The following is a 23,800-nucleotide window of genomic DNA, read 5'->3' on the forward strand; positions in this document are numbered from 1 at the left end:
AGCCGGAGGTACCCCGCGGCCGGCGTCGGCATCGGCGTCGGAGCCCCGCGCCATCTTTTTCATCTCTCAGGTGTGAGCCCAACTTTTTTGCGTGGCTCATCCAAGAAATCCACGTCAAGCCTCAGGCGCTTTCTGGCCCAGAATGACTACTTTGATCAAGGTGCCCTGCTCGTCAGCCAACATTGGCCCCGGCTTCGACGTTATCGGTCTTGCGCTCAACCTTTACCTCGAACTCGAGGTCACCGTCACCAAAAAAGACAAATCTGAACATGCGCTCAATTGCAGAGTAACATATGAGGGCGTAGGCGCTGAAGATGTCCCCCTCAATGCGCAGGACAATCTTATCACACGGACAGCCGTATACGTCCTCCGCTGCCATGGCGTCCGCGACTTTCCCTCCGAGACACACGTACATGTCAAGAACCCCATACCCCTAGGGCGAGGCCTGGGCTCCTCAGCTGCAGCCATTGTGGCAGGTGTGCATTTGGCCAACGAAGTGGGCAATCTCAACCTGTCAAGGGCGCGCATGCTCGACTATTGCCTGATGGAAGAGCGACACCCTGATAACGTCGCGGCAGCGCTCTATGGAGGCTTTGTCGGCACCTATCTAAACGAACTCTCACCCGAAGACACGGAGCGCCTTGAGATCCCGCTTAGCGAAGTCTTGCCCCAGCCTGCGGGAGGCGTAGATACCGGCCTCCGCCCGCCCGAGCCTCCTCTGAACATCGGACACTACACCAAGTTCAACTGGTCGCCCACCATCAAATGTGTTTGCATAGTTCCACAATTTGAAGTGTCTACGGCAAAGGCACGCGCCGTGTTGCCGGATTCCTATTCAAGGAAAGATGCCATCTTCAACATGCAGCGCCTGGCTGTCTTGACGACTGCCCTTGGTCAAGCCACACCTGACCCTGACATGATCTACACAGCCATGCAAGACAAGCTCCACCAGCCATACCGTAGTGGCTTGATCCCCGGACTTACCCAGATCCTCCAATCCGTCACACCGCAATCGCATCCCGGACTGTTAGGCATCTGTCTTTCCGGCGCTGGCCCAACGATACTGGCTCTTGCAACAGAAAACTTCGACAAGATTGCAGAACATCTTTTGCAAGAGTTCAAAAAAGAGGGTATAACGTGCGATTGGAAGCTCCTTGAGCTAGCAGAAGAGGGAACTGTCGTCACTCGTCCTACCAAGACACCACAACCAGCCGGCGAGGCATTGACATATGCATCATCTGGTGTCAGCATTGATGCAGGCAATGAACTCGTCAAGCAGATCAAGGCGCTGACTGCCAGCACAAAGCGACCTGGAGCCGATGGCAAAATTGGTGGATTTGGCGGGCTACTCGACCTGCAGGCGGCTGGATACAAAGAGGCCCCGATTCTTGTGGGTGCTATTGATGGAATTGGCACAAAGGTCAAGATTGCCTTTGAAATGGGCAAACATGATACGGTTGGAATCGACCTTGTTGCCATGAACGTCAATGATCTTGTCGTACAGGGTGCGGAACCACTCATGTTCCTCGATTACTACGCTTGTAGCAAGCTCGATGTCGAGGGCGCAGCAAAATTTGTCGAGGGTGTCGCCAACGGCTGCCGGCAATCGGCGTGCGCTCTTGTGGGTGGTGAGACTGCAGAAATGCCTGGCATCTATCAAAAGGGCGAATATGATGCAGGTGGAGCAGCCATTGGCGCCATCAAGCAGGGTGCAACGATATTGCCGGACACAGCTTCCATGGCGGAGGGTGACGTGCTCTTGGGTCTTGCATCAAGTGGAGTCCACTCGAACGGCTTTTCGCTTGTGCGAAGGATCGTTGAGGCGCAGGGCATGTCATACCTGGACACTTGTCCTTGGAGCGCCGGTGAGAATCTAGGAACCGCTCTCCTGACACCAACCAAGATCTACGTCAAGCCGCTGCTAGCTGTAGCCCGGCGGGGCTTGATCAAGGGCATGGCCCACATTACGGGTGGCGGCCTGCTTGAGAATATCCCGCGCATGTTGCCGAAGACCCTGGCTGCCGAACTCGATGCGAAATCATGGCCCCTTCTAGACGTCTTCAAGTGGTTGAAGAAAGCGGGCCGGATGGAGCATACCGAATTTGCGAGAACATTCAACACGGGTCTCGGCATGGTGCTTGTTGTGAAACAAGAGGACGTCAGAACTACCATGGACCGATTGCAAGAGTATGGCGAGAAGGTCTATGTGGTTGGGTCGTTGAAGAAGAGGACTGATGATGAGTGCACTGTGAACAACATGGAGGTCTGGGGTTAAGCCAATTCTGTTATCTTTAGCTATTACGAACGGGTAGAGAACAAAAGTCGTGGGTTTGAGCGTGTAGTGGTTCCTTCTAGTCTGGCATCGGACGGATCCGCAGATTTAGCGGCATATTAAACAATATATACCCACCTTTTCCTGAGCTTCTAGAGCAAAGTTTTGATCCATAAACCCGTGTTATTGCCATGGTAGTTGTCTGCTAGATGACACGCGTCTTTGTCTCAGGAACAATTGCAGAGACTGCTTCAATGTGTCATGATATTACCAGGTCGTCGATGGCGCAATGAATGAGTGCATGACAAGTGTGTCGGCGAACCTTGGAACGTTGGGGATAAGGAGGCTGTGGTACAGCAGAATACGGGGCGACTGTTTTGGACGGGGTGCATTTGCATATGCAAGCCACGACTTGTTGTGGGGACAAAGGGCCTGCGAGCTGCGAGGACGCGTAAATCAAACTATCAGTGGCTTTCAAGCCGAGAGCATTGTTCCGATGAGGCCATCGTGCCCGAAAGCTAAGCCGCTTAGTCAGACGAAGATTACCCGGCTGGCTGTAAGGGTGAACGCTACTGGTTCACCAAGAGTTGGTTTGCTGGGAAGAGGTGATGTGCTAGCATGGTAACGAGTGGAAGGGTTGCAAAGTAAGCGCACACCTGTCCCATGCTTCCCGCTCGACCTTCTAGAACGTCTCACCGCCGTAGGGTAGACCGCATTAGCCATACACACACATACCATACAGGCAGTTACAAGTACGTGGGGAATATGGTTTGGCCCATGCCTTGCTTGAGCGAACAAAGCTGGCAGTGACGTGAGGCCCACGTATCATGCAACGGATGACATGTCAGCCCAGGAAGAGCAAAGAGAAGCAAAAAAAGGGGGCGCGTCCTGCTTGTCGTCTTGTCGAGGGCGCGCCACGATATGGACGACCGAGGCCGCGAGAAGCGTCGCCGTCGAGGGAGCAAAGAATCTGTTGAGGCAAGCCCTCTTAGGCGCTCGATATGACTCCTAGCTCCCCCGGTCATCTATGTATCCTGACGTCGACATGCAAAGTATGTACAGGTGGGCCGCAGGCGTGATTCGAGACACAGACCAAGACGCCAATGCAGACAGGGAGGACTGCTGTAAGTACTGATGGAGCGGGCACTGGTGAGAGGCGTCGTGGTGATGGTGTACAGGCGCCGGCACGACTGAAACCGTGTGCTACCTCGGCGCAACGGGCTAGACCTGGTGGGGCGCCACCACGCCCACCCCGCCCTTCTATTCGCCATGGGCCTGTGTGCTGGTATACGCCGGACCGCTTTGCACCAGGGCTAACTTTTTTTTTCCTGCTTCGACTCAGAGTCGACAGACTGTCTTTGGCGCTGGGTACTCGTTGCGCACCTTGTCCTGTCTCCCGAAGCTGACAGCATTACATGGCAGCAAGCCAGCCAGCCAGCCCCCCAGTCTTGACCACTCGTCCCCCCCTCTAATCGGCAGCCTCTACCTAGCCCTATCTCACCACCCCCCTCCCCAGACTAGACCGAGCGATTACTACTTATCTCTCTGGGACCCCCTCCCCCTTCCTTCATAATGTCCGCTCCCCACGACTCCGCCGCCGTCCAATCCAACTCGGTCAACACCACAACCCCCGCCAGCTCTCAGGTCGAGTCCACCAACAATGGCCCCTCCCAAGGCGGACTCTCCACCTCCAGTGCCTCCACCGCCGCCGAACTCGCCAGTCTTAAAAGCACGCTGAAGTCGTCATTGCGCCAATTCCCAGACTTCCCCAAGCCGGGCATCCTCTTCGAAGATATTATGCCTTTGTTCGCGAACCCACAGCTACACGAGAGCTTGGTACGCGGACTGGAACTCGCCGTCGAACAGCACTTCAGCGCATCCGGCAAGCCCGATGTGATTGTCGGACTGGATGCGCGTGGATTTTTGTTTGGGCCCAGTCTGGCGCTGAGAATAGGTGCCAGTTTTGTGCCAGTGCGCAAGAAGGGAAAGCTGCCCGGTCCCTGCGAGACCGCGGAATACGAGAAAGAGTATGGAAGCGATTTCTTTCAGATGCAGACCGACGCCGTAAAGAGTGGCCAGAAGGTGCTCGTTGTTGACGACATCATTGCGACTGGTATGTAAAAGCTGCTAGGCTCAGCACGAGCCTTTGTGATTGCATCGATGCTAATCGAGATATAGGCGGCTCTGCAGTTGCCGCGGGATCCCTTGTTACAAAGCTCGGCGGAACAGTCGTTGGATACCTCTTCCTTGACGAGGTCCCTTTCCTAAAGGGCCGTGATAAGCTCAACGCGCCAGTATACACACTCCTTGCAAACCCTGAGCAGTAGAGGGGCCATTCCAGGTCCCGAGCTCAGCTCTCGATTCTAAATTCGATTCTAGCACATTGGAACCGAGGTGGTACAAAACACATGACAGGCCATAGACAGCAAGCATCGCATTTGGGTGGTGTTTATTTGGTTTTGGACATTTATCCATAGTAGATGGCAACAAAGACATGTCCTTTCATGGAAGGATTAGAGGAAGCATACGAACCACATCCTGGCAGGCACCTTGTTGACAATGTTCTACTTATACCCACTACACGTATCTTATCAAATATACACTCTACCTAGCGTACTCTGCATCTGCCACGTAAGTGCTGCTCATCGTATAACCATTATACTTTTCCCGTCGCGAAAATCCCGACCAGACCAAAAAATCTTACATTTACCCCTCTACGCTGGCGTGCTTGTAGGCGCTAGCTCCCAAAACGGGAAGGTGGGAATGATGCTCATTGGCTCCGATGCCGGCCGCCAGCAACCGTGCAGATGCCCCTCATTACCACAGCTTCGAGCTGATGTAATGCCAACTGGGTGCCCCCTCTGGCTATTATCAGGTGGGGTTTTGGCGCCCGGTCGGCCCTGTCCAAGTAGTTACTTATCATAGCGGATTTCCCGACAATAGCCTCGTTTTGCCAGACGTAGATAAAGTGTCCCATGCAACGCATTGTCTTTTCTCAACGACTCTTTACTACTACAAGACTTTTGTGCGTTGAGAGAGCTACCACTACTACTACCTTCACTCCTTCGATAACGAGATTGCCAATTCGACACCAAACCATTGCAACTGAGCAACGAAGAAAAATGTCAGAAATCAAGAAAGTATCCACTGCCAACGCTTGCCCTCGTACGTCCTCCTCAGTTGCTCTCGATACATCCATGCTGTGAGTAAATACTAACAACGCGGTACAGCTGCGGGACCCTACGTACGTTCTTCACAGCTTACGATCAAACTTCCAAGCACCTTTACATCCGACGAGCCCTAACCATACCATCCTCATTAGTCCCAGGCCATCATCGCCGGCCCTAGCATCTTCGTCTCAGGCCAGATCCCCGCGGACACAAAGGGCAACCTGATCGAAGGCAGCATCGCAGACAAGACCAAGATGTGCTGTGAGAACATCAAGGGCATTCTTACCGAGGCGGGTGTTGGTCTAGACCGCGTCGTCAAGGTGTGTTTTTGAACAACCTACCTTCCATACCTATCTTCTACGAGAGAAATAGTGTAACTGACGGAGAGGGGGGTGATTTTTAGGTCAACGTCTTCCTCGATGACATGGCCCATTTCGCCGAAATGAATGGCGTCTTCGAACAGTACTTTTCGCACAAGCCTGCGCGCAGCTGTGTTGCGGTTAAGCAGCTGCCAAAGGGTGTTCCCGTCGAGATTGAGTGCATTGCTTATAACGGTATGAGCGCAAAGTTGTAGGGTCCGCGGCGCTGATTGTTGATGCTTGTGTAGGCTAAATGACGATGGAAATGCGCGTCGGGGATAAAGGGGAATAGGAGGGTGAGATGTGGGGATAGATTTTGTGGGCCTGGAATGGCCTTAAGAGGAAAGAAATGAAAGAACGAATTATTGGATCTTGTTAAACGATCTTGTGCGCATGGAGCTGCATGTGGCAATGCCCTGTGTCTTTGAATGTGTTTGTACTGAACTTACAATAGCAGTAACGAGGAGCTTGGAGAGCATTACTTTGATATCGTGAGAGTACTTGCACATCGAGCGCCTTTATCAGACGTAAAGCCTCCTTATTTCAAGCCAAAGTCCAGAATACTCAAATCACGACAAAGTACCAGAGAGTTAACCATCTAATCAATTAACCAGAACGCATCTATCATAAGAAGCCAGCTATCTACACATTACTTTCCCATTAAGAACCACATAAAAACCTCAACCAAGTCTCACTCCCCTACGAGCGCATATGAACCCGAGCCCCATCCCCCGGCGCAAGCACCAGCGTAAGCGCCTGCTTCTCCATGCCTGTCGGCACCACCGTCTCATCCGCCGGCAACTTCATATTCGGGAAATTCTGAATCAGCCTCACTATCGTATACGCAATCTCGAGGTGCGCATACTCCTGCCCTAAGCACACCCGCGGACCCCCGTTAAAAGGCAAGTACCCATACCCTATCCTGCGGAACAGGGACCCGTCTTCCCAACGCTCAGGTCGGAACTCGTTGGCGTCTTCGCCGTAGAGGTCTTTGCGGCGGTGCATGACGTACACGGAGTACCCGATGATTTCGCCTTTGCGGACGAGGAAGGGGGATTGGCCCGAGGGTCCGCCGCCGACGGGGAGTGTGGTTGTGCAGTTTGCGGTGCGGCCGTTGACGGGGGCGATGGGGTAGAGACGCAGGACTTCTTTGAAGACTGCATCGAGATAGGGCATGCGCTTCATTGTGGCGCGAGTTGGGTACGGCGCATCTTTGCCCAGGCCGATTGTTGCGTCGATTTCTGCGCGTAGCTTTTCGAAGACTCGGGGGTGGCGTACGAAGAGGCGGAATGCCCACGAGAGAGTGCAGGCTGTGGTGTCTCTGCCTGCTAGGAGGACGGCGAGGCATTGTGAGCGGATTGCTTTTCTGTCCGAGGTTTTGCGGCGGAGAGCACTGCAGAAGCTGGCGTTCTTGCCGGTGCCATCATCCTTTGGGTCCTTGAGTGCTGCTTCGATGCCCCGGTCGATGAAGAGATGAGTGGTTTTGCAGGCGCGCTGGAACTTCATCGAATTGGCAAGCCAGTAGTAATCTCCCAGGCGGCCACGATGAGATAGGTATTCCTGTGCTACGAGAAAGGCTTCGGCAAATTCTTCGCCTTCGCCTGGGTTGTCGCCTGTTTGCGAGTAGCCCATTGTGCTTCCGAACAGGAGGAACAATGTTGTGTTGAGAGCTAGGTCGTAGAAAAGAGGCAGTAAATCTACGACCGCATCATCTGGGATAGCCTTGATGAGTTTTTCGACTGCACTTTCGATGGCATCGTAGTTCTTTTGGAGGTTTGCTGCTAATTGTGGGCGGAGAATTGCACGCGAATGCTTCCACTCTGCTCCGTCTTGAGTGAAGATACTACTTCCTAGCAGAGGATAGAAATTTTCGAAGCGTTTCCCAACGCCAAAGTCTGAAGCTCTGTTAGTCAAAGGGTTTAGAGGATGTAGCTTACAGACTGACTTTCGAACTGGGTTCCAAGAATTGCTTCAATATTCTTAGGCTCGATCGTATTGTAAGTTACCTTACCGACTTATAATCATCAGGGCTGTTCCCAAAATCCTGTGTTTTCAACTTACGCGTTCGCTGCTCATGTGTATATCCACTTGACTCCACGATACCGGTAAAGAATTGCATCAAAGTCTGATCCTTTACATGAAGGCCTGCCTTGAAAAGAAGGTCCACGCCAAGAGGCCATTCAGTGACCAATTTAGGCACAGGTTCGCAACCCATTCCTTTTCCAAATTCATCTTGTTCCTTTGAAGTGTTAGCAGTCGGATCAGAGAAATGGTTATGTGCCGTTTGCCTTTCTTCGAACTCGGTTTTCCCATAATCGATACAAGAAGAAGCTCAACGCCGCGATCACGACAATCACGTTCCTGACATTGACGGTGTCGCCCAATGTGTACGACATGTTAGCTGACGGTGAAGTGATTAAGGGAAAGAAGTGAAGGGGAGATGCTGCCATGATCAAAAGAACTCATCGCGGGGGTTTTGTAGAGAAATCTGACCTCAGCTCCCGCGCGGAGGCGTATGATCGTGGATGAGAGTACCTTGGTCGGGGTCGAGTCGAGGGTACCACATTAGCACTATCGTGATTCAGTTGGCTAAGGGTCTTATTAAAATTCACGTCACCATTCTTCTTCCGGTGGGAAACCCAGACCCGAGGCATTCCCTGACCCATTCTCAGATACTATACTGTCAACGAGGTTGTACACTACTCAAACTCGGGGTCTTGATAAACTGTAGGGTCCTATTGAGCTCGTGGTTCTGGTGTGGTATCTTCCGGCTAGTTGGTAACATGGCTTTCAGGGTCCACAACTTGACATGGAATGATGCCTGGTATTGATATCGCTGGTGGCGCCATCCACGATCTTTGGTTCAGCTCAACGTCAGTGACTTCATCATGAGGGCTCTACGAATTATTTTTTCAGATCCAGCAATTTTAGCTTTTATCCTAACCCTCTTTTCTATATCAAGATCTTAGCCTTTCTTTCTAAAGAGCCTTAAGAGCTCTTGAAGCTATATTAATGATTGGCATATGTAGATTTCTTCATTGGGAAATATCCCTGCTTCCGCCTAGCTCAGCCCTGCAGTAATGGTATTAACTGCAGAAGATGGTGCTTGGATCAAGATATGTAGACACCAAAATACCTTATCAGGCTCAGGAGGACCTCGCAGATGCAGGGTCGAACCTGAACTGACTGTTGAAACTCGTGTTAGCTGAGCCTGTGAATAGACATTATGGCTTCAATTCCAAGGGTGAACACTGCTTCCTATAGAAGCTGCCGTATCTGATGCCACCATACGATTGGACCGTATAAGAGGGTGACCTATATGTAGATGAGGTTAAACCACTTTGATAGGGTCAAAAGCTCCAAAGCCAATAAGAGATTGGCTGCTCTATGCAGTTCGATATTGCCCTAGACATGTGAAAACTAGCCGAGGTAACCCGTTTATTTCTCTGCATCTATTTCGAGCTTTGGAGTGTTGCCTGGATAATATTGGTAATGCTACTCTGTATTGGGGGTGAGCGGTCATTAAGTTTGTGTTTGATCTAGCGTCGGGCCGTCTTGCCGTCCGCGGATTGGTGCGTACTATGATTTCTCCGCTTTCCCCACTTCCCCTTGTGCACAAATCCAAGAGAATGCGCGTCCATGGGCAATTCTAGTTGGCCGCCTCAATGACCTCTTCCCCATTTATTACTGGTCACATGCGAATATTGACTCGTTCTCATTTTCTACATCAACCACATAATGCGCCAAGTATCAGGCCCTCCATTTTCGCATATCTGCGAAGGATGTATCTCGGATCGATCATGAACTCTACAAAGCCACAATTCCCGAAACAAGAGAAGAGCTGCCTGAATTTCGTGGGGTATGTTCACAAGTAGCAAGTGGTACATCGTAATAGTTCGCTTCTCGTGTTTACAAGCCATGTAAGCATCAATGTGATTGACACTGCAGTGCATTGATCAGTCTCCTGTTCCGTTCAACTAAACTACCTCAGACAAGTTAGATATGAGCTGCCACCTAGGACGCTACATCCAAAGAAGACGCTAGTCGCGCTTCTGTCCTGTGTTGTTTGTGCGAGCCTCGGGGAGCGAACATGTGGTCACACTCTACTGGAGCTGCAGTATCGCGTTCGCCTCATTACCGCGTCTTGAAACCACGTAAAGCCCTACTAAGGGGAATGCCACGGAGCCATAAGGATGACCTCTCTGCTGAAATGATATAGTATCACAATCTCAGATCTCAGATAAATCCGATAGAGTGGTTGTCAAAGAACCTTGTAAGACCGTGCATGGAAGGATCGGCACTTGCTTGGTTGAGAAGGTCAAACTCCCAATACAGGCTTAAGCTGCGGATTTCAAGTCTCAGTTGCATACTGAGATCGCGATCTATCTTGGTCAGTATGGTCTCTCGAGAGTCCGTTTTTTCTTTTCTTTTCCAGACCTGCAAAGTTGCCCACAATTATTTACCAATACCAACTCGCGACATAGAGCCCCCAGCATCGACTACATGGCTTCAATTAGCAAAAGTTCTTATATGACAACCAAGTACCTAGCCCAAGAGCGGACCCAGAATGTCACAAATCCAGGCGGCAGTCGCTCGGCGGATCTGATAGGAGTCAAAGATGCGGACTTTGTGGCCATTGGCCTTGGAGGCACAAACATGCTGGCCATGCTGTGGACCATAGCTATGGGCCGACGTGCTGTTGGTGTTGAACTTCGTGGCGATCCTTTCCTAGGTGTACACTGGAACATCCGCGAGGACATGTATCATCAGCTGGGATTGATTGATAAGATGATGCTGGACCGCTACGGCCTCGAAAACATGCCGAAGAGACTCGATGGATCGCCGTTCACACTTGCTGGTCTATTCTACTCACAGTCAACAATGTCCGGAGTTATCATACCAGGATCGATCATCGAAGGGTACGACAAGAGTCATCATATGGTTGGCGACATCCATGACATCGAGTACATTGATGACCGTTGGAAAGATGGACGACCACATCGTACTGTAACATCTGTGCCACCCCCGAACATGCCTACTGCGCCAGATTCAAGCAAGATCCGGACCGAAATGCGTGAAGTGCTTGATGGACCGTCAACATGGCAGGCAGCAGCTTTCTCCATCCAGCTTCTTCTACGGCGATACCTCGAGCAGCTCGAAAAGATCGACCTGAATGCCGGAAGAACGCCTCGATGCCGTTTATTCAGCAAGCATCGCGTTGTGCAGGATGGAAGCGGGCTAGTCCATCTTCCTTGCGGTCGTGTCCAGATCCGCATCGAAGAAGTCACTGAAGTACAGTACCACAACGACCTCCAGCGCATCCGTACACCAGGCAGCGATTTCATCGATCTCGGCGTCCCAGAGCTCTTCAGCATCGCAACAGGCATCAACTGCCGCGAAGCAGAAGATTTAGGATTCCAACAGCACGACGTAGAAGTCGACCACGGCGACGGCCAAGGCCCCAAAGTCGCCCAAGCCGACTTCGTCGCCGGCCAATTCAACATCCTCGTCGACGGCCGCCTCCGCCGGCGCATCGCCTCAGAATTTGACCATCATGGCAACGAAACCTGGGTCCGCCAAATCGCTGTCGGCCACGAAAAAGACCCTCGCGTCACCTGGCTCATCGTCGAAGTTCCAGAGCACATATCGCTCTGCCCAGCAGCACGCGGTATCGTCTGTCCCACAACAAGCAAAGACTCAGCCGAGTACTTCGCCGCCTACCAACTCCTACTCTACGACTACTACATCTCGCAAGCCTCGCTCATCCTTGAAATCTCGCCTGACGACCTCCGCCGCGTAGCCATGGTATACGGCCCCAAGCCCTTCAGTCTCGTCGAGCGCATCGGCAACGACGCCCGCGTCGCCACCAACGGCGTCGTCGCCGGCGACTCCTTTGGCAACGGCCACTTCTTGCATTCCGCAGGCGCAATGTGCGGCATGCTCGGCCACGCTTATCGTTTCCTCGAGTATTGGCAGCGCCGCGCGCACGACGCGCATTGCGCCGAGTCCTCTATCCGACTCCTTGCTGACCGCATCAAGGCGGATACAGAGGCCTTGCTGGAAGTCAGTGCCAAGGAGTTTAGTCAGGCGATCCCGAGTAATTTTGGGACTGAGCGCGGATCCAAAGTCGCGGCCGCGAGTGGGATTGCGCAGGATAAGAGGGCGAAAGTTGCGGGCAAGAGGTGTATAAGGTGGGCGCAGGCGCCGCTTAATCCGACGGATTGGAGGAGGGTTTTCCTGAGGAACGGGATTACATGGAGTGGGAAGTTGCCGAGGATTGATGAGAGGCATCCTAAGGCGAGAATGGAGAGGGCGAGGCTTTAGAGTCGTGTAGGGGGCTTGTCTTTTGCAGGTGTGTATGTGATATCAGTAAAAACTAGTGTAGGCTTTTATACATACATTTGTACACAATCATGTCATATACATTGTCTGATTTTATTCCTTTGACTCTAAATGTCTGACACGAACGTCACAGTCAAGTTCCAAATCTCCACATCTTAAAAAGCGTAATTATATTAGCAATAGATGCTACAATAAGCTATTGTTAGCATTGACTATATCATAGCCTGCATATCTCATCCACATCATTACTGCGTAATAACCCCATCGGTAGACAATTCCTCATCAAGCCCAACCCAGTACCGAATCCAGTTGAAAATCGACTTGTGCCACAGTAAACTATTATGCCTATTGGTAACCCAGTGACCTTCATCCGGGAAATGCAAGAAGCGCGAGGGCACACCCAGACTCTGCAGGATATTAAAAGTCTGAAGGCCCTCTCCCTGGAGGACACGGTAATCAAGGTCATTATGAATAACGAATTCAGGGGTGCTAGCATTGGCAAAGTGAGCAAGGGGCTCCCACATCTCGTAGTTCTCGCGGTTTTCCCAGACGGTGCCGTTGTTGTCGTGCTGAATGAACCAGATTTCGTCTGTGCCGTAGGAGGCGACTTGGTTAATTTTGCCGTCGTGGCAGACGAGAGCTTTGAATTCGCGGCCGAGGGCGTGGCCTTGGATCCAGTTGATCATGTAGCAACCGAAGGAGGCGCCGGCGGCGATAGCGCGGTTCGTGTCGACGTAGTCGACGTTGTCACGGAGGTGCTCGAAGACTTGAACGAGGTCTCTGTAGGGGCTGCCACCCCAGTTTGCTTGGATCTAGATGGCGAATTAGCGTTGCTTTGAGCGGAGGATCTGATCTTCTTACCTTGTTTGTGAAGGCCTGGCTGTAAGATGGCGATCCAGTGAATTGCGTGGTGGTCACGATGAAGCCTTGATCGGCCCATGTTCTCAGGTTCCAACGTGTACTTTTCATTTGTTAGCATAGGAGCAAAAAATATGACTTGTGCATAGTGTACGTACCTCCAGGTGTCACCCTGAGTAGACTGTGGACCTCCGTGGATGATGAAAGCAAGTGGGTACTTCTTGGAAGGATCGAAATCGGTAGGATAGAAAACAAATGTCTGGATGTCATCGCCATCTTCGTTTGTGATCCAGAAGTTTGACACGGAGTCAGGCTTCAGGCCCTTGAGTTCGGGGTCGACCTCATTGGCGGTGAAAAGAACCTCCTTGTCCTGGCCGGGGTGCTGCTTATAGAACATACGGCTAGTCCAACTGGCTGATGCTGATACGAAGGCACTTTCATCAGGAAGAATGCCAAATCCAGCAATCGAAGTATCAGGACCAGTGAAGTTGGTTGGCTTGTAGTCAGCCGGGGCGTCCTGGGGCACCAGCCACAAGCGGATAGAGGCATGCAGCTCCGATGTAACCCATAGATCAACATCATCATGGCTCCACTTGAGACCTGTAGGGCTGGAATCCCAGTCCTCTGCGACTGAGCGGACTTTGCTGTTGGTACCGTCGAGTTCTGCTACGTACAGCTTGTACTTGTCGGATTCGTAGTCAATTCCATCTTGTTGGGTGTATGCCAACTTGCTGCTGTCATGTGACCAGACAGGAGCTCCAGATGCACCTTGGGCTGTTTTGGGAGCGGTAGTGCCTGGACCGTTGACGGGGACTGCAACCTTAGAGCCATCAAAAGGAACGACGTAAATGTAGCTAGCGGTGTAGTTTGCCTTGGGGAGGTCCGGAGACTTGGTACGGAATGCTACAAGCTTGCCGTTAGGAGATAGGTCATAGTCGCCAGGATCGCTCGAAGAGGCTTGAACAGGGCTTTCCGGACGGGTGATTGTGTAGTTCATGCCCGAGAGCAAATTGGTGAGCTTTCCATCATAGGAGTACGTGCCATTGAGATTGCTCAAGACACCGCTGAAGACCGAAACGCGTTCGGCTGTAATGTAGTAGTTCCAGTGGCGCACAAAGTTGGCATCGTACAGTTGGCCAGAGGTCTTGGGCGCGGTGACAAGCTCTGGGTTGTATGCAGATCCGTTGTGTTCGTAAGCAAGGCAGTTGCCGACGAAGTTGATTCCGGAGTCTGTCTTCACAGCCTTGAGGCCGGATAGCGGAGCGTGCAGAGATGCAACCAGGGTCGGCTCAAAGCTGTCTTTGCTGAGATCGGCGGTGTAAAGTGTCACGCCTCCAGGGATCTGCTCGTTGGTTGAGTTGATGTAGAGGATGCTGTCGTCACTATCGCCAACCCAGACGACCTCTGAAGCAGCGCTTCCAAATGGAGCTTTCTTGACATCTCCAGTCTCGGTATCGAGGAAGTACCAAGCTGTGCTGGCCTTTTCAGTGGTCCAATTGAACTTGGTCTCTGAGAAGAGTGCTCGGTCCTATTATTTGCTTTAGTATAACCAGCTTCTGATATAGGTCGAGTAACGTACGCCTTTGGGGCTGAGAATGCCATTGCTTCGGCGAGGAGCAGCAAGCAGTCCCCTGTCCATGTCAGTCTTTTCTCATGAGCTTGTCAAGCTATACGCACTCAACGTTGATGGCCCGGGCGGACTGCAGCACGAGACTGGCGGCCAGAAAAGCGGTCTTCATGGCCATGACTGATTTCTCGGCCTGACAGGTTCACGACTTTGCAGGTACAGAAGTCAGGGCGCAGATGCATGTTTGGGCACGGTAAAGCAATATATACGGCGGCATGTCGAATGCAAGACGGGGCGATTAGCAAGGCGGTTGGTAGTAAGTGGGACTGCAAGACTGGCACCTTCCTCATTTGCAGTATGCCAAGGAAGCTTTCCACGCCTTCGCTTGACTTGAATTTGGCCGGAGGGTGGACGGGCGGTGGGCTTTTTCCTCATTAACCATGGTATGGATGATAGGGGTGGAGTCGATGACGAGCTGCATGGCGGGCTATCACGACCTGCCGGATGGAGCTTGAGGGGGACGCAAGGCCTGGCTGCAGGAACACGAGGGAATGCCAAGCTGCAGGGAGGCGCGATACATGTTGGTTGCGCCTACAAGAGTGAGGGCATGAGATGCGCGAAACATGTTCGCCAAGATAACGTGCTACCTCGTCTGCATGCAGATACACAGGTACATGGAGAAGAGCAAGTAGGCAATCGGGATGGTTGAGTGAGATGCAAAAGACGCGAAAAGTAAGCCATTCCACGTGCTAGGATCGCCGCTCCACATCGGTTCTGCCGCTTGCAACCCTGCGCTTGCATTAGCACGATGCCAAAGTCAGGACAAGTCGTCTATTTCCACGCTCAAGGTACTGGTCAAACAGCGGGTAGACTTAGTTGAACCAGAGTTGTGGGTGTCACTGAACGAGGTACTAGCATTAGCACTAGGCATGTCAAAACGCAGTCACGTGCTGTTCTCCAGGGTAGCCATGCGCCGGCGTGTTTGTAAGAGCACACGCACAGGCATTGAAGCCGAAACACAGACTGAGAGCACCGAGCAGCAGATGAACCGACGTGGTTGGGTTTTGGGCAAAAGCATGCCGTCAAGCACAGCATGCAGGTGTGTTGGTGGAGGGTTGGTGTGTGTGGTGTCTGGCGAGTTAACAGTTGGCAGTGGCCGGCCTTGAAACGAGCGATCGCCCAAGACGCGCTAAATTTAGTTGAACGGCTGCGCCACGGTTCCGACAAGGATGGGCAGCGTGAGATGGGCATGTTGGCGTTTGTGAGTAAGCCGTCTCAACAGCTGTTCGACGAGGAGCAAGACGAGTACGTATCTACACGAGCCGGGTAGGTAATCAACGGTCGATGGCCAAGATGGAGATACGAGGACGCTGACGAATGTAAGGAGAAGCAGGCGTAGCAGTTCCGTATTTCCGAAGTTGCTAAATAAACATGCGTCCTCACGAGGGTCCAATCACACATGGGATATGCCTGTCATGAATCTCGATGCCCTTGGCCCTCTCCCTCTGTACTGTCCCAGTGCTTGCATATGTAGTACATGGACACATGGATGCACACAGGGCCGTATCTGGCGGAATATCAGCAAAGACAATTTATGACGTTGCAAGTGGCTTGGTCGTGGTGATAGCAGACGACTGCTAAGACGAGGATTCCGCCCTGCTCGGCGGAGGCTTAAGCACCACCACCATGACATGACCATTTCCACTGCGGCCTCGAGCGCCTCGAGTCAAACCCAAAGCAGTGTCTCTGCTGCTGCACCACCGTCTTATACGAAGCTAGCGCCTTGCGACCGTGGTCCGCTGTGCTTGCTGCACCCCACTGCCACACACTGGCTTCAGGAGTCGTCTCCCTCCCACCCGCCTGGGCCGCTCCGCCTAGCACGCAGACCTGAACTCGCCTTTCTCTTCGTACACTCGCTATCCCGCCGTTGCTGTCTTTTTCCCTTGCCCCTGCCCTTGCGCTAGCCTCAGCTGCCGCTGCTGATCGCCCCGCGCCCGTCGCCCCTGCCAGCTCATCGACATAGCCTTCTCTGACGCCTGTTTCACTCGCACCAGGCCATCCTCGCCCGCTCCCCTGCTTGCTTTCACCATCACCACCGCCACCAATTCCTCACCCACCAGCCCTGCCTCTCCGACCTTCTCCTCGCTCTCGACCCGCGCCTCTCCACGCCTGCACCCTCGACCGCGCCCTTCACGTTCAGCGCATACAATCGCATCACCGACACCAACCGTCCGCCCTCCTGCCCACTCCCTTGTCCGCGTCGGCCCTGGGGATCAGACGGCTAGGCGAACATGAAGAGGGGGACGTCATGATGCACGTTAGCACACTGCGCAATGGCGCACTACGGCGACAAGACACCACCCACCTCGACGTGCCTGCTATACAGCCCACACACACGCCACCCCGGTCCAGACGGAGATACAGACGGTCCCTCCTGCCCGCCATCACCACCTTGTCGCCCCTTGTCCTCGTCCTCGTCCTCTCCTCCTTCCTGCCCCTCGCCAGCGCCGTATTTGTAAACTTCCGAGACTGTTTGACACGCATCTACCTCGCCGACGGCAAGCAGACGCCATATCTTCGCTTCACTCCCGAGTACGTCTGGGCAGACTTCAGCCCCGAATACCGATTGAACTTTACCGTCTACGGAAATGTCTCTGGCCAAACCCAGGTTGGCGAGTACCCACCGCTGGACGACGATAACTGGAAGGACCCGAACAAGACGTTTGGCAAACTTGTCGACCTGAACGAAAATCAAAAACACTACACCACCCTCTTCTGGAACAACAAGGTCGTCTCTTACTCCGCTTACAGCGCACCCCCTGTCCGCTTCTGCCAATCCGTTCTCAACACTAGCTGTCCTATTGCGCCTGCTTTTAATGCAAACGCCAGCCAGTATTGGACTTTGCCAGCCATCACCGTTGCACGCGATTTCAGCAGTTCGTATGCATTCTCAACATGGGCCTCAACAATGCGCATTGTCTCTGGAAACGACAACGCCACTCCGCTTGGCTGCATATCTGCCAACATCACCCCGGACCTTGGGAAGAAGCTGGCAGACTCCCTTTGCTACTTCCCCGCCGCCATACTTGCCCTCGTTGGTATCGCCACCGTCTTTGCCGCCACATGCAGCCCTTGGGGAACCTCAAATGTCTTCCGCTCCACGAGCAACTACGGTCGAGACGAAGATCTCTTGCGCTTAGTCACACCAGGTTTTGGGGATTGTCTGCAGTACATCCAGTTCATCGTCCTTGCAGGCAGTCTTAGCCTCAACTACCCAGGCTTCTTCCAGCCAGCCGTCAGCCAGGCCAGTTGGTCGCTTCTTCTTTTCAACCAAAGCTTTGTCAGCGAGGGCAGCGGCTCCCAGAGTCTTATCGATGGCATATATTTCGTCAACGGCACCTACGGTCTCACTCGTCTCGGCCAGTATGTGGGAATGACAAAAGACGAAGACTTGTGGGCGTGCATGGCCATCTTCCTCCTTGTCTTGATTGCCTGTGTAGTCTCGCTCACTCAACTAGGATTCTTCGTCCGCTGGCTTGTGCGCTGGCTTACAAACACTCAGGACGGTGATCTGACTGGAAAGAACTGGGCGTTTACTGCCGGCAACATTGTGCGCGTCATTTTCAACTACTTTTTGCTTCCCATCATAGCGTTGTCGCTATTCCAACTCGTCGTAGCACCGCGCTCGTCGACATCTGTTGTGGTTACCGCCGTCATCATGCTCCTCCTTGTCGCTGGTGTGGTTACATGGATCTTCTGGTTTATCTTTACCACGCGCCCCCGAGCCCACCTGTTCGATGATCTTCCCACCGTCTTGACATATGGACCTCTTTACAACACCTACTCGGACGATGCGGCACCATTCGCCTTTATTCCCGTGTTGCTGACGATTGTACGTGGCATTGCCATTGGTGCTATCCAACCCTCGGGCATCGCCCAAATCATCGTCCTTGCGATATGTGAAGTTATACTGATCTTGACTCTGCACGCCTTCCGGCCATTTCAATCCAACACATCGATGAACGCTTATCACACTTTCTTTTCAATAATTCGGCTTGTTTGTGTCTTGCTTTCGGTAGCATTCGTACCCTCTCTCGATGTCGACGAGGCACCCAAAGGCTGGATCGGATACATCATCCTGCTCCTCCATGCTATTGTTTTGATATTCGGCTTCTTCCTAAATGCTCTTCAGACCATCATCGAAGTGTCGGCAAGACTTGCCGGCGTAGGTGGGGACCAAAGAGGTGGTCTTACTGCAGTCTTTGGAAAGCGGCAACTATCCAAGCGCAATCTTCATCGACATGCCCGCAGCAGTCTCAACTCGAATGCTGTCATGCTTGCCCATGACGAGAACAAGAACATCCAGCTCATGGGCAGTCGATCCCGGAGCATGTCTGCCAGTTCGGCTGTTCTTCTGAACCAGCCATACGACCGAGATAGCCAACGCGCGAGCGTAGGCTTTGACGGATTCAGCCAGGGCGACTTTGGAAACGCCAGTCCGTTCCCCGGACAGAACGCCGTACCTTTCAACTTTCTGGGTAGTGGGTCGGGCCAAAGCTCCAGGCGACCTACCATGGGTGCAATGGATGCCGCCGATCCATACTACCGCCCTCCGCGACCCAGAAAACATACTATGGACTCGATAACAGCGAGCGCACCTGGGAAAGCTCCTGCCCGAAGCGCCGACATTGCTGATGCTCCATACTCGGACCAATTTGATGCGGACACTACTATGCCTTTCGAGGGTCCTGCACGTAGTTCCGGCACTCCAGCTCCGGCATATCTTCGACTAAACCGGGACGACTCTGATTCGAACCTGGACAGAAGGAATATTACCACGGACTATTCCGTACGAGAGTCGGACTTTTACTATGGTCTTCGTGGTCCTGCTTTGTCCTCACAACCAACGCGCAAGTTGAAGACTGGACCAGCGGATCCTATGGGCCCTGTTTCATCAGCTACAGGTTGGTTCAAGAGCTTGAATCTTCTTGGTGGGCGTAAGAAAGAGAAGAGCAAGGGTTTCGAGGTCGTCAGGAGCACGCGGATTCCGCCACAGATGATGACTGTTGAAGAAGACACAACCTCGCCCGAAATCGCACAAGAGCCCTACCGGGACAGTCCGGAATCGCCCCCTCAGCCGAAGAATGCACCCGGAAGTTCTGGTGTAGCATCAGCCGCAGTCTTGAGCGGCAACAGACGCGACTCTTCAGACAGTGAATCGGATAGCAGCGACGACGATCGATTCGACCCGATGCATCGTGTCTCACCCACAGCACCGGCTTTGGGCCCCATTGAGAGTTTTGGCGGAATCGAGCTTCCCAGTAGAATTGGGTCACGATCTTCCCGTATTACACAACCACCAGGGCCTCCAAGCCGTACGCCTACAATACCGCGCAAGAATTCGCGGCGCGTGGCGTCAACCGACTCTAAGCTACTCCAAGACCAATTGCCAACGGCAATGGATGCTTCAAACTCAGCCAGTTCGAGATATCAGCATTCGCAGCAGAGCCATCTCTTAATGCCAAGTGAATCTGGTGGATTACCTATCCGTCTTCCTTTCGGGTCCAACGATCCATCACCTGAACGGACTCCTGGACCCTCTGCTGCATCGAGCATATATCGTCACGACGGCGCCAGCGACTTAAATGCGCCAGGAGCGATTGGCACGGGTGAGCGGCCTCTAAGCACTGGCTACGTTCAACATCACATGATGAAAGACAGTGTTCAGACCGACGGCTATGATGCTGGAAGCCATCTTGAAGCTTCGGCAGAAATTGTGGACCGCAGTCGCAGCGGTAGCACGCAACACAGCAGGCGCAGTCACAACATGTGACGGCCGCTTCTTTAAGACATTCCTTACTTGCACTTGTGGCATCAATTCTGACCTACTTGTAATACATGTCAACGCAGACCGTGCATTTACGAATCTCTTTGCTGTATAATTGCTCAAAAAAACGGGGTTGGGGGGCGTTTCCCTTGGTTGGTCGCAAGCAGTGTGCTTTTCAGTAGCACATGCAAGTACAAATCTATCTAGACATTTCATTTATTCATATACGCAGGACATGGAGAGCCGCTAGTTGAGCCAGCATGGACAATAGTAATTCAAAATAATTTATCTTTCAAGCCGATCTTGCATATGCAAGTGCTTTGCAGATGACCTGCAGCAGCAACGACCTTGTGGCGTTGGGGATCTGCCAGGGCTGCCCGGGTCATAGTTGTTCCGTAGGAGGCTATTGGTGTGGCGTCATGTGTCGCGTGAAGCCGCTAAGATAACGATAGGAGTGGCGCCTGAGGCATTCACGCAGCACCCTCAGCGTGGTGCGCCCGGCCGAAACGCTCTTTGCTTTTCGTGGCTATGAATATCGCGTAGCCCGACCCAGCCTTGCTACCCTTCCTGCTTCGTCTTCACCTGGACTACAGCAGTTGCCGCCACATGCGCCGTGTAGGACGAGTAGTCGAAGTTCCCCTGGCCGAGCCGACGCGCAAGGACCCAACTCCGCGCCTGTTCCCTCACCGCAACCCTCTGCTATTGATAGGTGAGTGAAGATGTCGATGCTTGGAGGTGAGGTGGGATGCTGACGGGAAAGAGCAGTATTGCTACCGGCTACCTTAGCACGGTTCTAGCTAGGTAAAGGAGACGAACAAAGTGGCGGCACATTGCCGTATACCGCCCGACCTTCTCTACGTAGACACCAACCCTCCACTTTGTAATCACATGAGCAGTGACTCTTTGAGCTGCTGTGGCGCCAAACTCACGCTCTTTGCACTTCTACAACCAGCTGTTGGTTTCCTCACGCAGGCTAGATACACTTTAAATGTCTCCGAACGCTGCCCCGCGCCCGAGCGGACCTTATGCTCGCAGCTCACATGCCTACCAGAGTCATGATGAAGGCGCGAGTAGCAATATACAAGGACAACGTGACATTATCATGGGAAATAGCTCTCGGCAGCATTCAGAGGGAGTTGTGGCGTCACACTTCCTGGCGCAAGACCCCGAAACGTGGATGGACTTCTTGAGAGACGGTACCGAAACCGACGTTAACCAGCAACCACCATCCAGCGAGCTCGACCCCGCCGCAGCCCACGAAGCTCGTGCAAACCCCTCTTCCATGCGATACACGCTCCCCAGCCGCCCCTCGCCGCGTACAGACTCGCCGTCCTCTCGCAGCTCTGACCGCAAGCGACGCCTGACGACAGCTGACTCGCCTATGAGGCGGCCATCGAGTATACGGATGCACTCTGAGAGCACGGGCAACTCCAGTATGGACCCTATCCTCCTAGACTCCCCGCCTGCCTCTTTGCGAGCGCTTCCACCCACACCACCCGTCCCACCACATACCAACACTACGCCGGTCAGAAGGCAGAGCGATATTGTCCTGCCACCATGGCAGCCGGATAGCGATGTCACGCAGTGTCCGGTGTGCAAGAGACCTTTTACATTTCTTCTTAGGAGGCACCATTGCAGGTAAGCTCGCAACTCCCTTTCTTGTTGGGAGCGCTGTCCATGTCTTGACTAGTTGGGCATCCACGCCAGAATGGGCAAGAAGCTTGCAAATCGCACGAGGAAACCTAGTTTTGACAAAGCATATGCTGACGATTACCAACAGGAAATGTGGAAGGGTCGTGTGCGCCACGTGTTCGCCACATCGTATCACTATACCCCGACAGTTCATCGTCCATCCCCCTTCCGAGATGGCGGCAAACTTCATTGATCTGACCGGGGATGATGAGAATGCTATGCCGGCTTTCGGCCCGTTCCGCAACCCAGCGCTAGGCGGAGGCGAAGAAGTCCGCGTTTGCAATCCATGTGTACCTGATCCCAATTTTAGTCCACCGCCGCAGTATCAACCTTCTGGCCGTGACCCGAGGTATCCGTTGCAATTTGCCCCGTCTCCTAGATCGCCCCACGCCCCACCACCACCACCACACCCACGCGCTCATCGATCTGCATCAAGTGCGCATGATGTGTCACGGTTTGTGAACCCAGGACATGTGTATGTTAATCGCGACGCTCCGAACGACAACAGCCAGAATAGGCGAGTGAGTTACCACGGCAGCTCAAACATCGGAGAGCGAAGGTTACCTCCCCTCCCACCTTCTGCCACTCAACAGCAACATCCGCACCATCGCGCGCCACTCATTTCGCAGACATTGTCAAGTAACCGCCCTCGTCATCGGTCAACCTTTGGTGCCGCATCGTTTGCAGGCTCGCCGTTTGGACAAGCCACCTCCACTGCAATCCCCCAGCCGCTACATCCTTATTACACACAGTTACCTCAGCCTCGACGTCAGATTGCTGAGGAAGATGAATGTCCTATTTGCGGGGACGAGCTTCCGCCCAAGGGACCTGATGGCGATGAGACGGACCGTACTCGGCACATTGAAGATTGTATCGCCCTACATTCAGCTTCTCCGGGTCCCAAGGCAACACCTGCACCACAGACATCCGCAAGTCTGCCTACTCAGCGTACCCGTGGTATGAGCAGTGCAGGCAATGGTGAAGGATCCAGCAACAGAATGAGCCATGCTGCGCGCGGCATGTTTCCCTATATTGCAACTGAGAAGGATTGTGTGGACGATGAAGGGGCGCAAGCAGAATGCACGATTTGTCTGGAAGACTTTGAGGCGGGAGATCGCATGGCGAGATTGGTTTGTTGGTGCAAGTTCCATGAGGTATGTTCTTTTATCGGATACTGGATTCAGGATAGAGAATGTTTGCTAACCAAACGTAGTCATGCATCAAAGGGTGGTGGAATAAGAAGGGTCGAGGAGCATGTCCTACACATCAGTTGCAGGAATAACGACCTTATCAGGGCCCTTAGGCATCATTCCTTGTTTTCCTTTCAGACACTACATCGGATCGTCAGCATGATAGTCTTTTGGTTATAAGACCATTCGGTCAGGACATCCTTGATTCGCACAGCACTTTTGCCCTCCCCTCCTTTCTTTTTACTACATCATGCGTCGCTGGCGTTATTTGCCTCAGGTATACCCTCTTGTCCCTCCTTTAGCGTTTCTTTTTGTCCGTCATTTTGTCATTTTTCTGAAAGGAGCTTTTATCATCGATAATCAGTATTGCTCAGCATAGAGGTACTCATCAAGGAGGGGGGGTGCGGTGATGGCATTGCTATGGATACGGGGGGAGACTCCGCTTTGGCGTAATGATTACTATTGAAGTACATTATTTCAACATCATGTGGGTATTCACTAGCTAATTGTGCTTTGTCTACGT

At 52.9% G+C, this 23,800-nt stretch overlaps 7 protein-coding genes across 7 annotated transcripts; 5 read left to right on the top strand and 2 right to left on the bottom strand.

Moving 5' to 3' along the window:
• Window positions 1-63: 63 nt before the first annotated feature.
• COCSADRAFT_32410 (uncharacterized protein) lies at window positions 64-2,457 on the top strand. The gene has a single exon (XM_007696096.1). The coding sequence runs from the start codon at window positions 143-145 to the stop codon at window positions 2,273-2,275; it is 2,133 nt and encodes a 710-aa protein (XP_007694286.1). The 5' UTR covers window positions 64-142; the 3' UTR covers window positions 2,276-2,457.
• Window positions 2,458-3,761: 1,304 nt separating this feature from the next.
• Window positions 3,762-4,715, top strand: COCSADRAFT_213408 (uncharacterized protein). The gene is made up of 2 exons (XM_007696781.1): window positions 3,762-4,385; window positions 4,451-4,715. Exons 1-2 carry the CDS (start codon window positions 3,845-3,847, stop codon window positions 4,597-4,599), a joined length of 690 nt encoding a protein of 229 aa, XP_007694971.1. The 5' UTR covers window positions 3,762-3,844; the 3' UTR covers window positions 4,600-4,715.
• A 429-nt stretch (window positions 4,716-5,144) lies between these two features.
• On the top strand, window positions 5,145-6,110 carry COCSADRAFT_32412 (uncharacterized protein). Its single transcript, XM_007696097.1, has 5 exons — window positions 5,145-5,437; window positions 5,503-5,516; window positions 5,595-5,762; window positions 5,846-5,996; window positions 6,050-6,110. The coding sequence occupies exons 1-5, from the start codon at window positions 5,395-5,397 to the stop codon at window positions 6,052-6,054; spliced, it is 381 nt and encodes a 126-aa protein (XP_007694287.1). The 5' UTR covers window positions 5,145-5,394; the 3' UTR covers window positions 6,055-6,110.
• Window positions 6,111-6,304: 194 nt separating this feature from the next.
• On the bottom strand, window positions 6,305-8,016 carry COCSADRAFT_341790 (uncharacterized protein; the record flags this gene model as incomplete). The annotated part of the gene is made up of 2 exons (XM_007696782.1): window positions 6,305-7,704; window positions 7,859-8,016. 2 exons carry the CDS (start codon window positions 8,014-8,016, stop codon window positions 6,501-6,503), a joined length of 1,362 nt encoding a protein of 453 aa, XP_007694972.1. The 3' UTR covers window positions 6,305-6,500.
• Window positions 8,017-11,924: 3,908 nt separating this feature from the next.
• On the bottom strand, window positions 11,925-14,795 carry COCSADRAFT_195505 (uncharacterized protein). The gene is made up of 5 exons (XM_007696783.1): window positions 14,679-14,795; window positions 14,581-14,632; window positions 13,160-14,529; window positions 13,005-13,104; window positions 11,925-12,955 (listed from the first exon to the last, which is right to left on the bottom strand). The coding sequence occupies exons 1-5, from the start codon at window positions 14,744-14,746 to the stop codon at window positions 12,389-12,391; spliced, it is 2,157 nt and encodes a 718-aa protein (XP_007694973.1). The 5' UTR covers window positions 14,747-14,795; the 3' UTR covers window positions 11,925-12,388.
• Window positions 14,796-15,376: 581 nt separating this feature from the next.
• COCSADRAFT_186573 (uncharacterized protein) lies at window positions 15,377-20,689 on the top strand (the record flags this gene model as incomplete). The annotated part of the gene is made up of 5 exons (XM_007696784.1): window positions 15,377-15,434; window positions 15,484-15,667; window positions 15,715-15,894; window positions 15,922-15,947; window positions 16,623-20,689. The coding sequence occupies 5 exons, from the start codon at window positions 15,377-15,379 to the stop codon at window positions 20,399-20,401; spliced, it is 4,227 nt and encodes a 1,408-aa protein (XP_007694974.1). The 3' UTR covers window positions 20,402-20,689.
• A 194-nt stretch (window positions 20,690-20,883) lies between these two features.
• Window positions 20,884-23,770, top strand: COCSADRAFT_106643 (uncharacterized protein). The gene is made up of 4 exons (XM_007696785.1): window positions 20,884-21,104; window positions 21,161-22,033; window positions 22,176-23,241; window positions 23,301-23,770. Exons 2-4 carry the CDS (start codon window positions 21,384-21,386, stop codon window positions 23,367-23,369), a joined length of 1,785 nt encoding a protein of 594 aa, XP_007694975.1. The 5' UTR covers window positions 20,884-21,104; window positions 21,161-21,383; the 3' UTR covers window positions 23,370-23,770.
• The last annotated feature ends 30 nt before the right edge of the window (window positions 23,771-23,800 follow it).

Source organism: Bipolaris sorokiniana (assembly GCF_000338995.1).
Source record: "Bipolaris sorokiniana ND90Pr unplaced genomic scaffold COCSAscaffold_1, whole genome shotgun sequence".
Classification (NCBI taxonomy): domain Eukaryota; kingdom Fungi; phylum Ascomycota; class Dothideomycetes; order Pleosporales; family Pleosporaceae; genus Bipolaris; species Bipolaris sorokiniana.

What these genes read in the sequence shown, in the direction of transcription:
- COCSADRAFT_32412 (XM_007696097.1), top strand. Translation starts at nt 5,395, where the DNA reads ATGTCAGAAATCAAGAAAGTATCCACTGCCAACGCTTGCCCTC. An exon ending in GTCTAGACCGCGTCGTCAAG is followed by an intron (nt 5,763 to 5,845) that starts GTGTGTTTTTGA and finishes GGTGATTTTTAG; the next exon opens with GTCAACGTCTTCCTCGATGA.
- COCSADRAFT_195505 (XM_007696783.1), bottom strand. Translation starts at nt 14,746, where the DNA reads ATGGCCATGAAGACCGCTTTTCTGGCCGCCAGTCTCGTGCTGCAGTCC. An exon ending in GCATTCTCAGCCCCAAAGGC is followed by an intron (nt 14,530 to 14,580) that starts GTACGTTACTCG and finishes AGCAAATAATAG; the next exon opens with GACCGAGCACTCTTCTCAGA. An exon ending in GCCAGGCCTTCACAAACAAG is followed by an intron (nt 12,956 to 13,004) that starts GTAAGAAGATCA and finishes TTCGCCATCTAG; the next exon opens with ATCCAAGCAAACTGGGGTGG.
- COCSADRAFT_106643 (XM_007696785.1), top strand. Translation starts at nt 21,384, where the DNA reads ATGTCTCCGAACGCTGCCCCGCGCCCGAGCGGACCTTATGCTCGCAGC. An exon ending in CTTAGGAGGCACCATTGCAG is followed by an intron (nt 22,034 to 22,175) that starts GTAAGCTCGCAA and finishes GATTACCAACAG; the next exon opens with GAAATGTGGAAGGGTCGTGT. An exon ending in GTTGGTGCAAGTTCCATGAG is followed by an intron (nt 23,242 to 23,300) that starts GTATGTTCTTTT and finishes AACCAAACGTAG; the next exon opens with TCATGCATCAAAGGGTGGTG.
- COCSADRAFT_32410 (XM_007696096.1), top strand. Translation starts at nt 143, where the DNA reads ATGACTACTTTGATCAAGGTGCCCTGCTCGTCAGCCAACATTGGCCCC.
- COCSADRAFT_213408 (XM_007696781.1), top strand. Translation starts at nt 3,845, where the DNA reads ATGTCCGCTCCCCACGACTCCGCCGCCGTCCAATCCAACTCGGTCAAC. An exon ending in TGACGACATCATTGCGACTG is followed by an intron (nt 4,386 to 4,450) that starts GTATGTAAAAGC and finishes ATCGAGATATAG; the next exon opens with GCGGCTCTGCAGTTGCCGCG.